A 12758-nucleotide genomic window follows, 5' to 3' on the forward strand; every position below is an offset into this window, starting at 1 on the left:
GTTTAGATCCATAAAGCCAAAATGCAAAAATTTTATAAATCGTTTGCATGGTGTACTAAATGTAGTCGAAAAATAAATCGCATTATACAAATAGACTGTAAATCGCGAGATGAATCTAATGAGCCTAATTAGAACGTGATTAGATACTAAATTATTACAGTAATGCTACAGTAGACATGCTCTAATGATGGATTACTTAGGCTCATTAGATTCGTCTCGTAGTTTACATACGAGATCTGTAATTAGTTTTGTGATTAATTTACATTTAATATTTTAAATGTTGAAGATTTTCTTCTAAAAATCCAAAATACAAAGTGATCTAAACCAGGCCTAAAAATCATCTATATGGACATAATTGAGCAACGTGACTCCAGAATCCTCTGCCTCTTGCTCTGAAAGGAACTACTCCCATATGCCATTTCTGGGGAAGCGACCCTGGCCAGCGCCTGCCTGACAGCCTCCTTCAGAGACCTGAGGCTTGCGCCTGCACTGCCCCAGCCTTCCTCCCTGCACAGCACGAACACATGCTGCGCCCTTCCTCCTAACGAGGTCAAGTCCGCCCTCACTGTCCTCAGCCTCAGGCCATGGAACGCCTGGGTGAGCCCGGCGATGAGGTCCGGCCGGTCGTCGCAGCTGATGGAGGCCTTCATGTAGATCATCTTGTCGGTGCCGGCGACGACGACGCCGTTGTTGCCGGTGTGGAGCTCGATGGAGACTTCGTTGGTCTCCGGTGGGAGGGCCATGCTTTGAGTGGCCTCACTTGCTTTCCTCTTCAGCAGCTTCACTTGGTCTACCACTCTCGCAAGCAAGGTGGCCTTGTCCATCTGCAGTGCAGGGAAAATGAAACAGGCCTTTGCTTCGAAGCCATAGCGTTGTACTTTGTCTTTGATAATTCTAAAGTGAAAGCATGATGAAATGTGAACAAATGGGAGTGCAAAGGTTCCATTCATATGGCTTTCTTGCAAACCTCAAACATCAAACTTCTCCATAAACTATGCCCGAGGAGAGGCGTTTGATATGATTAAGCAATAACTTATTATTGACACCTAACACTGAGATTATGGGAAGTGACGGAGATTAACTTCTTTCCAATTTTAACTTCGTATTTTTCCGACTTCACTATAACTACCCTACTCATTTAAACCAGTATAGTTACCAGACAAATCTGAATTGCAAAAGAAAAAATGGTGAATCAACTCGGGTAAAATATGAAGAAACTGAAATGGTTCAGAAATCTTTGGCAAATGCTTTGACAAGTGAAGCACTGAAATCGTAGGATCACACGAACCTGCCTAATATCAGGGACCATCCTCCTAAGCGTAGTCAGATGAGCATTGATCCTCTCCCGGCGGCGCCGCTCGGCCTCGCTGCGGATCTTCAGAGCCCTCGCCTCCGTCGCGCTCCTACCAGACCCCGACGACGATGACATCTCCGGCGGCGCCGGAGGGCCCGATCTGGCCTGCCGGGGCAGCAGAACTGGCCCTATGAACACCGAAGGATCGCAGGCATCGTACGGCTGCAGCCCCTGCGGTTCCTTGCCTTCTTGCAGAGGTTGGCATCCAGCCATTCAGCCAAGCATCACCTCACCAGCAGGTTCTTGTCATTGCAACAAGAAAGGCGAATGTTCTGAATGAATCAAACAAAAACAAAAAGGCAGCTACCCAAACTTGATCAGCATCAACAACGAATAAAGTTTGCAGCAAGCATGAGAATAAGAGGAGGTGAGAGACGAAGCAAGCAGAGAGAGATAGAGAGATCATGCTGTTGAGTGGGTGATGCTGGATGCTTACAATATGTGATGCAACGTCGCCTTGTCATCTCATCTCTATTCTCTAGGATGGGTGATATGCTTGTGTGTGAGATGTGATCATCTTATAATACGTATGATGATAGGCGTATGCTGCAGTGCCCACCTCTCTTTTTACTGGCCAACCACTCTCTATATATATCTTCATGTTTCTCTCTCCACATGTGTTCCCACTAGCAGAATGGATGAGGTGGCTTGCATGAGTGTGCCATGCGTAGGATATGAAGAAAAAAGCCTGCCAAATGGAGGAATTTCAAGAGCTGCCTAACAAGTTTCTGTTCTGATGACCAGGAATCCAGGATTCATATGGCTTCAGACTGCGATCATGTCTTTGGTAAATGGTAACTCAAGTAAAGGTTCCTTTGATTGCTACTATTAGGTGAACTGAATTTTGATTGTGTGCTTGGATACAGTCAGAAAGCAGATGATAAGCTTACACGGTTCACAGTTATTTATTGTAGTAATTTTAGATTGGTTATAGGACCGTTCGTAAATCGTCATGTAATTTTTACGAACAACCCATGGACATCAAACCAGCCAAGGACTTCTGAAAGTCTGGAGGACAGTCCACAAGATTCCTCTTCTGGAATTGGATGGCCATGAAAGAAGGTCTTCGCAATTCATTGACTAATGCTCCATGCGTTGTCCCATGAGTGAGAGAGATGGACAGGGACACGGTTAAATGAATTCCCATGCACTGTAAGCTCCAACAGTTTCAGTCTTGGCATTTACCTGCAGGCACACTTCGTTTCCACACCCCCTTAACAAGCAACATCCCAGGAGAGGCCTTTGGATCCTTTCAGACTGGCTGACAGGTCTAGCTTGTTTTCTGCGTATGATTCAGGGTGTGTTTAGTTGGTGAAAAAGTTTAGGTTTTGGTACTGTAGCATATTTCATTGTTATTTAACAAATAATATCTAATTATGAACTCATTATGTTTAAAAGATTCATCTCATACTAATCAGTTAGACTATGTAATTAGTTATTTTTTAAAATTATATTTAATGCTCATACATGTGTCCGAAGATTTGATGTGATGAGTACAGTAGGAAATGCATCTATTTTTCTATCTCGATCAGACAGTGAAGCACTGTTTACTCCAACCTATCCCTGATAAACACAAATCTTTGTCCTCTAGCACTGCCTAATCTTTCCCCCTAACAACATGTGACACCAGAAATTCAGAACTAGTACGGCTTTGTGGCTACTTGCAGAGCATTTTATTCAGACTGTTTGAGGATCTGACACAGCACAATTGCAAATGGCTTACCGTTTGACCAGTGAACAAGGATAGGGACGACACCAAAACTATGCAAGCTTTAGGCCTTGTTTAGTTCATTTTGTATTTTACATTTTTGTATTTTTGGAAGGGAATTTTCAATATTTAAAGTATTAAATGTAGACTAATCACAAAACTAATTATAGATCTCGTCTGTAAACTACGAGACGAATCTAATGAGCCTAATTAATCCATCATTAGAGCATGTTTATTGTAGCGATTTATTTTTCAACTATATTTAGTATATCATACAAGCGATTTACAAAAATTTTACATTTTATATTTTGAGATCTAAACAAGCCCTTAATAGAGAGACGGTTCTCTCGGACTCCTTCCTTCCCTTGGTACGTCAGTGCCCTGCATGTGAACCTGCAAACGCAGCAGGTCGACAAGCGGCCCAAGGCCGTTCGCACTCCATAAACTCTGTAAACGCAAAAAAAAACATCACATCGAATATTTCGATACATGTATGGAGTACTAAATGAAGTCTATTTATAAATTTTTTTGCATAGATGGGCTGTAAATCGCGAGACGAATCTAATGAGCTTACTTAATCCATGATTTGCAACAGTGATGCTACAATAACCATCCGATAATTATTAATTAATCATAGATTAATTAGCATTATTAGATTCGTCTCGCGATTTACAACCCATCTGTGCAAAAAGTTTTGTAAATAGACTTCATTTAGTACTTCAAATTAGTAAGATTTCATCACAATTTTTTTTTGCAAAACATCTAAACACGGCCCAAGAAACCGCGGAGAAGACTGTTCCGGAGCCAGAAATGACAAACGTCTTGCATGATTTGTTTGTCCTTGCGTCTCAACCTGCATTCTGGCATCTGGAATTCATGTGTCCTTTGCTGTGCCAAGTCTGCCAACCATATAATTTGCTTGGAGCTGTGCGTGCATCAGGTGACATATGAAGAAATTTAATTACTTTAGCACGCGCTGCGGTCACAAATACTTCACCTTTTTTTACTTTTAAACTTTTCAGACTTTGACTGCCTAGTAACTTTTAAAATAACTGGTTCACAAACACAAAAAACATGTGTGTACAAAGGTATTTTCATAGTCTCATAAATTTATTACGTATTACCAATATATTCTATTAGAAAATCCTGTCTCAGTCACAGCTCAAAACCCCTGAAAAATAAAAAAAATAGAAACCTCAAGTATTTGGCCGTCCATTTATTTTCATAGTAGTACTGTTATGGAGTTCAGAAAGAAGATTTGAAGCGTATGAGTTCAGAACGAAGATGTAGCTGCATCTTTCCCAAAATCGCTACCTACCTCTGTCCTTGCACTTCTTGTGTGCTGCAAACTTGCAGTCCTCTGATTTGACTAGCACCCCACAACACACCTGCTTCTAGAATTCCCAAAGCATTCGCATATTGTTCTCCATTGGGCATTGGTTTGAGGTGACATTACACTCGTACTGAAGCTGATAGAGACATTTGCAGGTGATATGAACTCAGATTTGCATCTAGCCATGCCTGTTTGGCATCTTCTAGCCTTTGGCTTTTTTGCCCAAGTTCAAAGAGGGGGGGCCGTGTAATCTCTGATCCATGATCTTTTTCGGATCCTTTGGATCTCTTTTTGACGTTGTGTGACGAGGAAAACTGCAATGCTGCCGGGCGCCTTCTGGACGTTCTAGCTAGCTCACTTTTCCTTTTGACATTCGGTACATTACGCCAATGGCACACCTTAGTACGCACAACGACACAAACTTTACTGGACCTCTTACTGTTTTCTCTGAGACTACCGAGGTTCACCTAACCGGTGGGAACCGGTCCGGTTTGACCGGTTACCGGTCAAACCGGTCCGGACCGGGTCCGGTTCCGGACGGTACCCAACCGGCCAAAATTCAAAATTTAAATTTGAATTCAAAAAATGAAAATTCCTAAAAATACTTCAAGGTGCGATGAATTTAATGGTGTCAAATTTTCTCAAAAATTCGTTCGTTTAATATACTTTTCGAGCATTTAAAATTAAAACAAAAAAGAAAAAGAAAAAATGAGACGGCCCATAAGGCCCACTTGGTAAACCGGTCAAACCGGCCGGTATACCGGTTACACATGCGATTTTAAATTTGGATTTGAATTCAAACCGGCCGGTAAACCGGTCTAACCGGTCGGTTTACCGGTACGAACCTGTTGAACTGAGTTTTTTGAATTTAAATTTGAATTTGACCGGTTTCTACCGGTAACCGGTCAAACCGGTCCGGTAAACCGGAACCGGTGGCCGGCGGTTTGGGGTGTCCGGTCGGTAAAAAGAACCCTGGAGACTACTGCCTCCTACCTGACTGTATATTAGTCTCTCGCACAGCAATTTCGTACAAGGGCAAAACTACACGTTTTTTTTGCAAGAGCGAAAGTACACGCGGAAATACTGGGCGATAAGCGCAATGATTTTGTTTTTTCTTTTGAGATTACACGGTACAACTCAGACACTCACAACGCACGCACACTCACACCCCCTATGAACACACGTACACAAATCCTACCCCTATGAGCATCTTCGAAGACCGAGCCGGCAAATCCTCGAAATTGACGGAGTTACCACTGGCGCCTCGCTGTCGACGGGAACGTCGCCTACCACTGAATGCACAATGCCGTTAAATCCCAGAATATTCACTCCCAAGGAGAGTCGAACTCAGAACCTCATGTGCTACCGGGGCTCTTATAACCACTAGACTACATGCTCTTTCGCAAACGCAATGATTTTGTTGACTTGGGTGACCAATCAGGTGGGCCGGCCCATAAAAGGATTGGGCCGGGACCAAGCCCATATTGGCCCCCAACTGCATCGGAATCCACGTGGCGTAGGGAGGAACCCACTGGGAGCTGACCGTGGCGGCTCCCTCCACGTCGGACGCATGCACCCCATTCACCGCGACACGAAGGCAGCTACGTGCTCCCCGCACGGTAAATCCCTATCCTCCCCGACGCGCGTCCGGCGGCGACACGCTGACGCGGCCGCAGGCATGGCCGCCACACGCGTCAACACTTCCCGGGGTAAGACCGGGGCGGCTGGGTAACAACGAACGCCTCGAGCAGCCTACGCCTAGCCGTGTATAAGTAGAGGTGCATGCCGAGAGCCACAGATCAGGAGCGGCAAGTGCGGTGGACAGCGAGCGATCGAGACTCGAGAGAGGACAGTGCACAGCCCGGAGCGGTCAGGTCTCGAGGGGTTTCTTCTCGTGCGAGCGGGAGCGTTCTGACGGCGGCGGCGGGCCGGGATGGCGTCGCAGCAGGCGGAGAGGGCGGCGGAGCTGCAGGACCCGGAGATCCGGGCGGAGCTGGACCGGCGCGTCCGCGAGGAGGGCGAGACCGTCGTCAAGAGCGGCGGCGGCGGCACCACTCTCGACGCCCAGGAGCGCCTCGCCGAAGGTGAGCTCGGTCGCCCGCGGCGGCCGCGCGCGGCCATTATTCATCCTGCGTTTGGCGTTCCGTGCTGCGTACCATGTCGATCGGTTTCTGACTGTTCGTTGTTGCTGCGGCAGGGCGCAAGAAGGGAGGGCTGAGCCGCACGACGGAGTCCGGCAAGGACCGCGCCGAGAAGGAGGGCGCGGTGCGCGTCGAGCCCGACGAGAAGCAGCTCCAGCAGGCTAAGAAGAGCCTCGGCCGCGACTGATGCGTTGACCACCGTAGCTTACTCTGTAGTATGTACTCCAATATACTACTATTAGTACAATAACAGCTAGCCGTAGCCGTAGTCTGGCTAGCTGCTCTAGCTGCTGCAAGGGTGTAGATGAAGTATGTAGGTGACGGCCAAAGGCTACAAAATTTTGGTCTCTGCATTGTAGCCATCGCCCTTGGACACGACGGTAGTGTGTGTTTCATTTTGCGTCTCTGTCCACTAGTTATGGTACGATGAAGGTAGCACCTCTCTGGTGCCTGCACGACTGGACGTCTCCTTGCTGTAGCCTTGAGCCCAGTATAAATATGAGAGGTCAGCCCCTGTTATCTTGAAATCGAACTGTGTCCCAAAGTTTTATTTATTGCCCCTTCTGCATGACTGAAACTGAATACGATCTTGTCCTATTTAAAAGACTTACGCTCTCGATCGGCACGTCGCAGTAAAGATCGACACGTCGCTTGTGGTGACGGTCCCAACATGTATATAGACGATCACAGCAGCTTGTCAGAGTTAGTATATACTGTGTAGCGTATATATACGCGGTGTACAATCATTTTTAGGTACAGCACGCAGGAAGCAAGCGAGAATCAGTTGGATCGGGCGCAGAAATGGATTGATCCGCGCGGCCGCGCACCCCTGGTGGTTTAGAGATGCTCAGCCGCGGCACCTGTCGATGGCGCGGCAGCCGCGGGTGTAGCTGTTGGCCGGCTTCCCGGGGCGGGTGGCGTCGGGGCCGGCGTACTTCTCGCAGTTGCCGAGCACCTTGCAGTGGATCATGTTGGGCGGGTACGTCATGTACTCCACGCCGGCGGCCTGCTGCGCCGGCGCCAGCAGCAGGCACAGCGCCACCACCACGGCCGCCGCGGCCAGCCTCGCGGAGCTCACCTTCTCCATGCTCGCGCCAACCGTCACAAGCTAGCGAGAGAGAAAGGGCCGGTGTATTTGCAACAATATTACAAGAATGATCCCTTGATGAGGTAGGAGGGATCGAGATTTTGTAGGGGATGGTTGTCTAAAATATTTGTGGATGGGAGCAGATTTAGGGTCTCAGAAACGCCTAAGCTTCTATTTTGGTAGCAGGAGTTTCTCTCGTTTCAATTTACAATGGGGTAAAGCTCGTGGTTCGTCGTTGTGAGGTCTGGTTTTCCTATCATTTTTTCCCCCACAGATTAGCTAATGATATCGTTGATTTGTCAAAATGAGTCAAATTTAGGTTTATCCCTCCCGTCATATGAACAGGTTCTTTTGGGAAGCACATAAATGCTGCACAGCGCTATAAGATAGATGGGCTTCGAAATAGAGAAAAGAGTAAAATGCATCTGAGATCCATAGTATCACTTAGATCCATCAACTTCAAAATTATATTTCTGGATCCATAAACTTGTAATTTGTGTCAGTTAGGTCCACAAACTCTGAAAGTTCATTCCTAGGTCCATAAACTTATAATTCATGTCACCTAGGTCCATACCCCTCCACCTAGGTTTCATGTACTGATATCGCACCAACATGAATCTACACGGTTCCCACATATTACTGGAGTTTCGTCAGAATGGTGAATTTTGAGCCCCAATTTCAAATTAAGTGCATAAGGGGGCAGGAGGGATGAAAGACTTATTTTTGGAGGTTATTGACATATATTGGGATTCAAAGGAGTCTTCCGGACTGCCACCGGTAAGTTCTGGAGCTTAGATTAAGAAATAACCCTGTAATATGGATAAAGTTCATGAACTTAAAAATGCACTTTCAGAGTTTATGAATCTAGGTGATACAAATTACATGTTTAAGGACCTAAAAATGCACTTTCATAGTTTATGGATCTAAGTGACACGAATTACAAGTTGATGGATCTAAAATGCACTTTTAGAGTTTATGGACCTAAATGACACACTTTTAGAATTTTGGCCAGTTGGGTACCGGCCGAAACCGGAACCGGTCCGGACCGGTCTGACCGGTAACCGGTCAAACCGGACCGGTTTCCCACCGGTTTGGTGAACCCTGATTTCAAGTACAAAGTATCATTATTTAATAACAGGGCACTGGTGCAAGTAGTTGTCCCGCTCCATCTTTTTGGGTATCACTTGGACTTAGCTTCGCACGCTGCAGTGTATAGAGTGACGCTTAAATCTTCTCTTACCTATTTGAGTATCACTTAAAGCGGCCTAACTAGCTTGTTGGAGCACAGACTAATTAGAATTAACATAAAAAATAGATTTATAACTAATAATTATAATTATCTATCCCATACTCGCTTTTATCTATTAAATATTCTAACATACAATACTCTAAAGATACATGCTTATCATTTACTAGTTGTAATATAATTGTGATATGTTTATGTAGTAACAATGTTTTTCAACTTTGTATGACACCTTCATATATATTTGATATGTATTTAATTGACTATCTGTTTAAGCCATGTGAATAATATAAACATTGTATTTTTAAATCTTCCCCGCCCATAACACGCACCATAGGTAGCGTTTTTATATAAATAATATATTAATAATGATAGATGTAGTAATTTAAAATTTTATATTGGTGCACTTTAAAACTTTGCTATAATTATATAACTCAGAGCTACTTTAATTTTTAATAATGATATAATTAGATAATTTATATACAAACTTAGGGAGTTATTTTTTAATAAAGATTAGATGTTAATTTAGATTATTTTTATAATGGTAGATGTGAGTAATTTAGATAAATATTTAGAGGTTTACTTTAGCCTATTTTTATAATAGTAGAAGTGGAAAATTTATTAGAGAAAATAATAGATCCAATAGGTGTTATGATTAAAGTTGCCAGATTTATGTTTCTATTTTTTATGAAAATTTTTAGAATTTCTCTATTTTTTGTTAGAGTGGTCATCTAGAATTCTAGATGGTTTGACAAAAAGGCTTCAAAAGGAGGAAATATGAAGCAGAAAAACTACAAGTTATTCGCAGCACAAAAGTTCGTGTCCTTTTTTTATACTAGCAGATATGCACGTGTGCCGCACGTGTTAAAAAAAACTATTGAACACACATAATAGTACTCCTTCCGTTCTAAATTATAAGTTATTCAAAAAAATTTGGAGAGTCAAATCATCTCAAAGTTTGACCAAAATTATAGAGAGAAACACAAAAATTTATGACATCAAATAGGTATACTATGAAAATATAACTAACAAAGAATCTAATTATACTTAATTGGTATCGTAAATGTTATTATATTGTTGTATAAATTTGGTCAAACTTGAAAAATTTTGACTCTCCAAAATTCTTGGGATGTTTTATAATTTGGAACGGAGGGAGTATCAAATGTTTATTCAACATATTTTCCACATAGTTTGAGATTTCAATATCCTGTATTCTCGTTGCTTATAGCATTGCTAGGTATGTACAAAGCAAAAGATAAGCTAGAATAGATTATCTCGACCAAAAATATCACCTCGATTAAAAAGCATACGAAAAATATCTGATATCTTATATATGAAAAAAGCATGGCTAAAAAACATATCTTTCTTAAACTGATTGTAGCTAACTCACAAGATTAGTAGCTAGGAATAAATTTGGCATGGGCAAACCCGACAAAGCAAGCTTCCTTTTTCTCTACTTCCGTCTCTTCTCCGTCCCCTTCCTCGGTTCATCCAATTGAAAATTGACTTCTTGCTGCTACATCTTGATCGATGGATTGGACTGGATGCGCGCAGATGGTCCAGACGCCCTGACGGGGCTGCGGGATTGATACTCGGCTTCGCCTGCAACCTCAGCCCTCAGGTCGGCCTCCGAGTTTTGTCCCGAGCTTCGCGGCTTGCGCGGCGGCCTGGATGCATGGATCACGGCGGCGGAGAGCGGACGCGCGATGTGCGGGTGGGTATGGGGCGCGAGGATGGCGGTGACCATGGCGACGTGCGGCGGGCGGGGGTGCCGATGTGACGTCCGGCGGGGGTGCCGCGTCGGGGGATCGCGGACTCGCGGGGCCCGGCGGCGCGACGTGCGGCAGGCGGGAGGAGGCGACCGACGGTTCCTTTCGCTTCCCACTTGAGGTTGAAGGATACGAGATGGTTCTGCGCGGTGGAGGTGGCTTGGCGTGTTTGCTTGGGATTCTAGGTCGGCGGGGCCCATCAACGAGGAACACGGGATGAGAACAGAAGCCCCGCGTGAAAATTTCAGGTGGGTACAGTGCACGGGTGAGAAAAAAATTAAGTTTTTGGCAGAAACACACTACAACTCGTTGTTTTTATAGGTCTTCATCTTCTTCCACCTCCGTCAGCCCCGACAGGTGGGTCCAACGTGAGGGCCTGAGGGGTACTGCAGGCTCAAATTAGATGAGAAAAATTTTCAATTATTTTCGATCTTTATAGTATAGATAGATAGATATAGATAAAGAAAAACCTACCTCAGCTGTCACATTGTGATAGTGTCCACTTTCGTGCGAGTTTGTTCACTTCCGGTGATCGCCGGACTTTGGGACCAACAGAGTGCGCCTCGGGGCCCCAGGGCAGGATCTTCCAGCTCTGGTTCTCGCCCTTGCACCACTCCCAGAGCACGACGGTGGTGCCGTCGTGCACGCCGCCGTGGTCCTTGTCGCCGTGGAAGGCGTCGAAGCCGACGCGGGTGTTGTTGACCATGCGAATGCAGCGGAAGCCCTTGCCGACGTCCTTGCTCTCCGTCCACAGCACCGACGCGTCCTCCTCCTCAGGGTTGAACGGCACCAGCTGTACAGGTACCTGCACGCATGCATACGAATCGATCATCGATGGTCCTCCATCAGAATCCGGCCATGTAATGCTGCCAATCAATCAAAACACTACTAGATAGACAAATTGATGCATAGGCATGTATACCGGGTGGGACTGGCCGAATGAGTGCTTGATGGCGAGTCCGGTGGCCTTGTTGACGAGCGCGGAGGCCGGCATGCCCTCCTCGTCCTTGACCCTGGTGCTGAAGCGCATGTCCTTGTACCTGTGCTGGTGGACGTCCTTGGGGTTGGCCGGGGCGAGCACGACGGCGCCGTCGCGGACGGCGAGGCAGTAGTTCTCGTTGCCGCGGCAGAAGATCTTGAACACCTGGTTGGGGCCGCCCGACTCCGACGCCGGGGGAGCCGGCTGGTTGTGGTGGTGGTGCCCGAACCACGACATCTTTGGATCTCAACGGCTCGAGAGTCGAGAGGTGATTGCGAGGAGAGGCGCTGCCCCGCGGCCGCATTTTATAGGTCCGGCGAGCGGCACGGCTGGCTGGCTCCCACACCACAGTACCACACCCTAACGCCAACGGCTGCCAGGATGACCAGGAAATGAGTCATCCCCGGTAGTAAAACGCTCCAGCTGTAATTGGCAGCTAGTAGCAATCGCTGGCGAGTGGGACCAAACAAGGCCCAACTGATTCTCCGCGTTGCATTTCCGAAAAATAAAGGGAAGAAAGCATTCCTATCATAATTGAAAAGCAGTGGTTCGATTCCGATTGAGCACCTCTCCTCTCTCTCCATCCGCGTATACGGGCTCTTACCTGATAAGAATCTTTTTTAGAAAACAGGGATTCACCCCAACTTTTAAAGAAAGCGTGTAAAGAGTTTACACAGTTGTTACTGGGGATGCCAGTTTGCAAAGGGTAAAACAACGAGCGGTAAAGAGTATCTAGCGAAGCCGAAAGAAGCCAGATTACATAAAAGCATCATCAAGTGGGCGGCTATTCAGCTTGAGCAGGAACTCCTCCATCCAGCCTCTTACTTGTCCCTCTAGCTTTTGGAGGTTGTGTTGGTCCTCCTTACGCAACCGAACCTTCCACTGCTGTAAGAAAGCATTAATTTTGAAAAGAATATCAGAAGGAGCCCTAGGGAATTTCCCTTCAATTGCTCTCTTATTGCGAGTTGTCCGTAACCCCTACATCACAGTAGTTAGTAGGACAAGTAGTTAGTAGGACAAGTTTGAGATTGTAGTTAGCACACCCAAAAGGAAGCCACAGATCCAGAAAATCCTGAAGGCTTCTCGGCGTTCTATCCCACCCCAAAGATTCTGCAAAACATGACCACACAAAGCGAGCAGTGAC

The 12758-nt window shown here is 45.7% G+C and overlaps 4 protein-coding genes across 5 annotated transcripts; 1 reads left to right on the top strand and 3 right to left on the bottom strand.

Annotated features, from left to right (window-relative positions):
* Window positions 1–264: 264 nt before the first annotated feature.
* Window positions 265–1969, bottom strand: LOC120676862 (transcription factor bHLH51-like). Of its 2 annotated transcripts, none has more exons than XM_039958192.1 (3): window positions 1791–1969; window positions 1289–1657; window positions 265–824 (listed from the first exon to the last, which is right to left on the bottom strand). In XM_039958192.1, exons 2-3 carry the CDS (start codon window positions 1565–1567, stop codon window positions 342–344), a joined length of 762 nt encoding a protein of 253 aa, XP_039814126.1. In that variant the 5' UTR covers window positions 1568–1657; window positions 1791–1969; the 3' UTR covers window positions 265–341. The 2 variants fall into 2 exon arrangements, with proteins under 2 accessions (XP_039814126.1, XP_039814125.1); XM_039958191.1 differs by having other exon boundaries at window positions 1289–1626; window positions 1791–1965.
* Window positions 1970–6076: 4107 nt separating this feature from the next.
* LOC120676926 (late embryogenesis abundant protein EMB564-like) lies at window positions 6077–7056 on the top strand. The gene is made up of 2 exons (XM_039958272.1): window positions 6077–6479; window positions 6593–7056. The coding sequence occupies exons 1-2, from the start codon at window positions 6329–6331 to the stop codon at window positions 6721–6723; spliced, it is 282 nt and encodes a 93-aa protein (XP_039814206.1). The 5' UTR covers window positions 6077–6328; the 3' UTR covers window positions 6724–7056.
* Window positions 6738–9848, bottom strand: LOC120676927. Its single transcript, XM_039958273.1, has one exon. It carries the CDS (start codon window positions 7621–7623, stop codon window positions 7384–7386), a length of 240 nt encoding a protein of 79 aa, XP_039814207.1. The 5' UTR covers window positions 7624–9848; the 3' UTR covers window positions 6738–7383.
* A 208-nt stretch (window positions 9849–10056) lies between these two features.
* On the bottom strand, window positions 10057–11945 carry LOC120676399 (ricin B-like lectin R40G2). Its single transcript, XM_039957664.1, has 3 exons — window positions 11558–11945; window positions 11110–11440; window positions 10057–11021 (listed from the first exon to the last, which is right to left on the bottom strand). Exons 1-2 carry the CDS (start codon window positions 11849–11851, stop codon window positions 11111–11113), a joined length of 624 nt encoding a protein of 207 aa, XP_039813598.1. The 5' UTR covers window positions 11852–11945; the 3' UTR covers window positions 10057–11021; window position 11110.
* Window positions 11946–12758: the final 813 nt, after the last annotated feature.

Source organism: Panicum virgatum, chromosome 5N, assembly GCF_016808335.1.
Source record: "Panicum virgatum strain AP13 chromosome 5N, P.virgatum_v5, whole genome shotgun sequence".
In the NCBI taxonomy this organism is placed as follows: domain Eukaryota; kingdom Viridiplantae; phylum Streptophyta; class Magnoliopsida; order Poales; family Poaceae; genus Panicum; species Panicum virgatum.

What these genes read in the sequence shown, in the direction of transcription:
- LOC120676399 (XM_039957664.1), bottom strand. Translation starts at nt 11,851, where the DNA reads ATGTCGTGGTTCGGGCACCACCACCACAACCAGCCGGCTCCCCCGGCG. An exon ending in CATTCGGCCAGTCCCACCCG is followed by an intron (nt 11,441 to 11,557) that starts GTATACATGCCT and finishes GCATGCGTGCAG; the next exon opens with GTACCTGTACAGCTGGTGCC.
- LOC120676926 (XM_039958272.1), top strand. Translation starts at nt 6,329, where the DNA reads ATGGCGTCGCAGCAGGCGGAGAGGGCGGCGGAGCTGCAGGACCCGGAG. An exon ending in CCAGGAGCGCCTCGCCGAAG is followed by an intron (nt 6,480 to 6,592) that starts GTGAGCTCGGTC and finishes TTGCTGCGGCAG; the next exon opens with GGCGCAAGAAGGGAGGGCTG.
- LOC120676862 (XM_039958192.1), bottom strand. Translation starts at nt 1,567, where the DNA reads ATGGCTGGATGCCAACCTCTGCAAGAAGGCAAGGAACCGCAGGGGCTG. An exon ending in TGGTCCCTGATATTAGGCAG is followed by an intron (nt 825 to 1,288) that starts GTTCGTGTGATC and finishes CCTGCACTGCAG; the next exon opens with ATGGACAAGGCCACCTTGCT.
- LOC120676927 (XM_039958273.1), bottom strand. Translation starts at nt 7,623, where the DNA reads ATGGAGAAGGTGAGCTCCGCGAGGCTGGCCGCGGCGGCCGTGGTGGTG.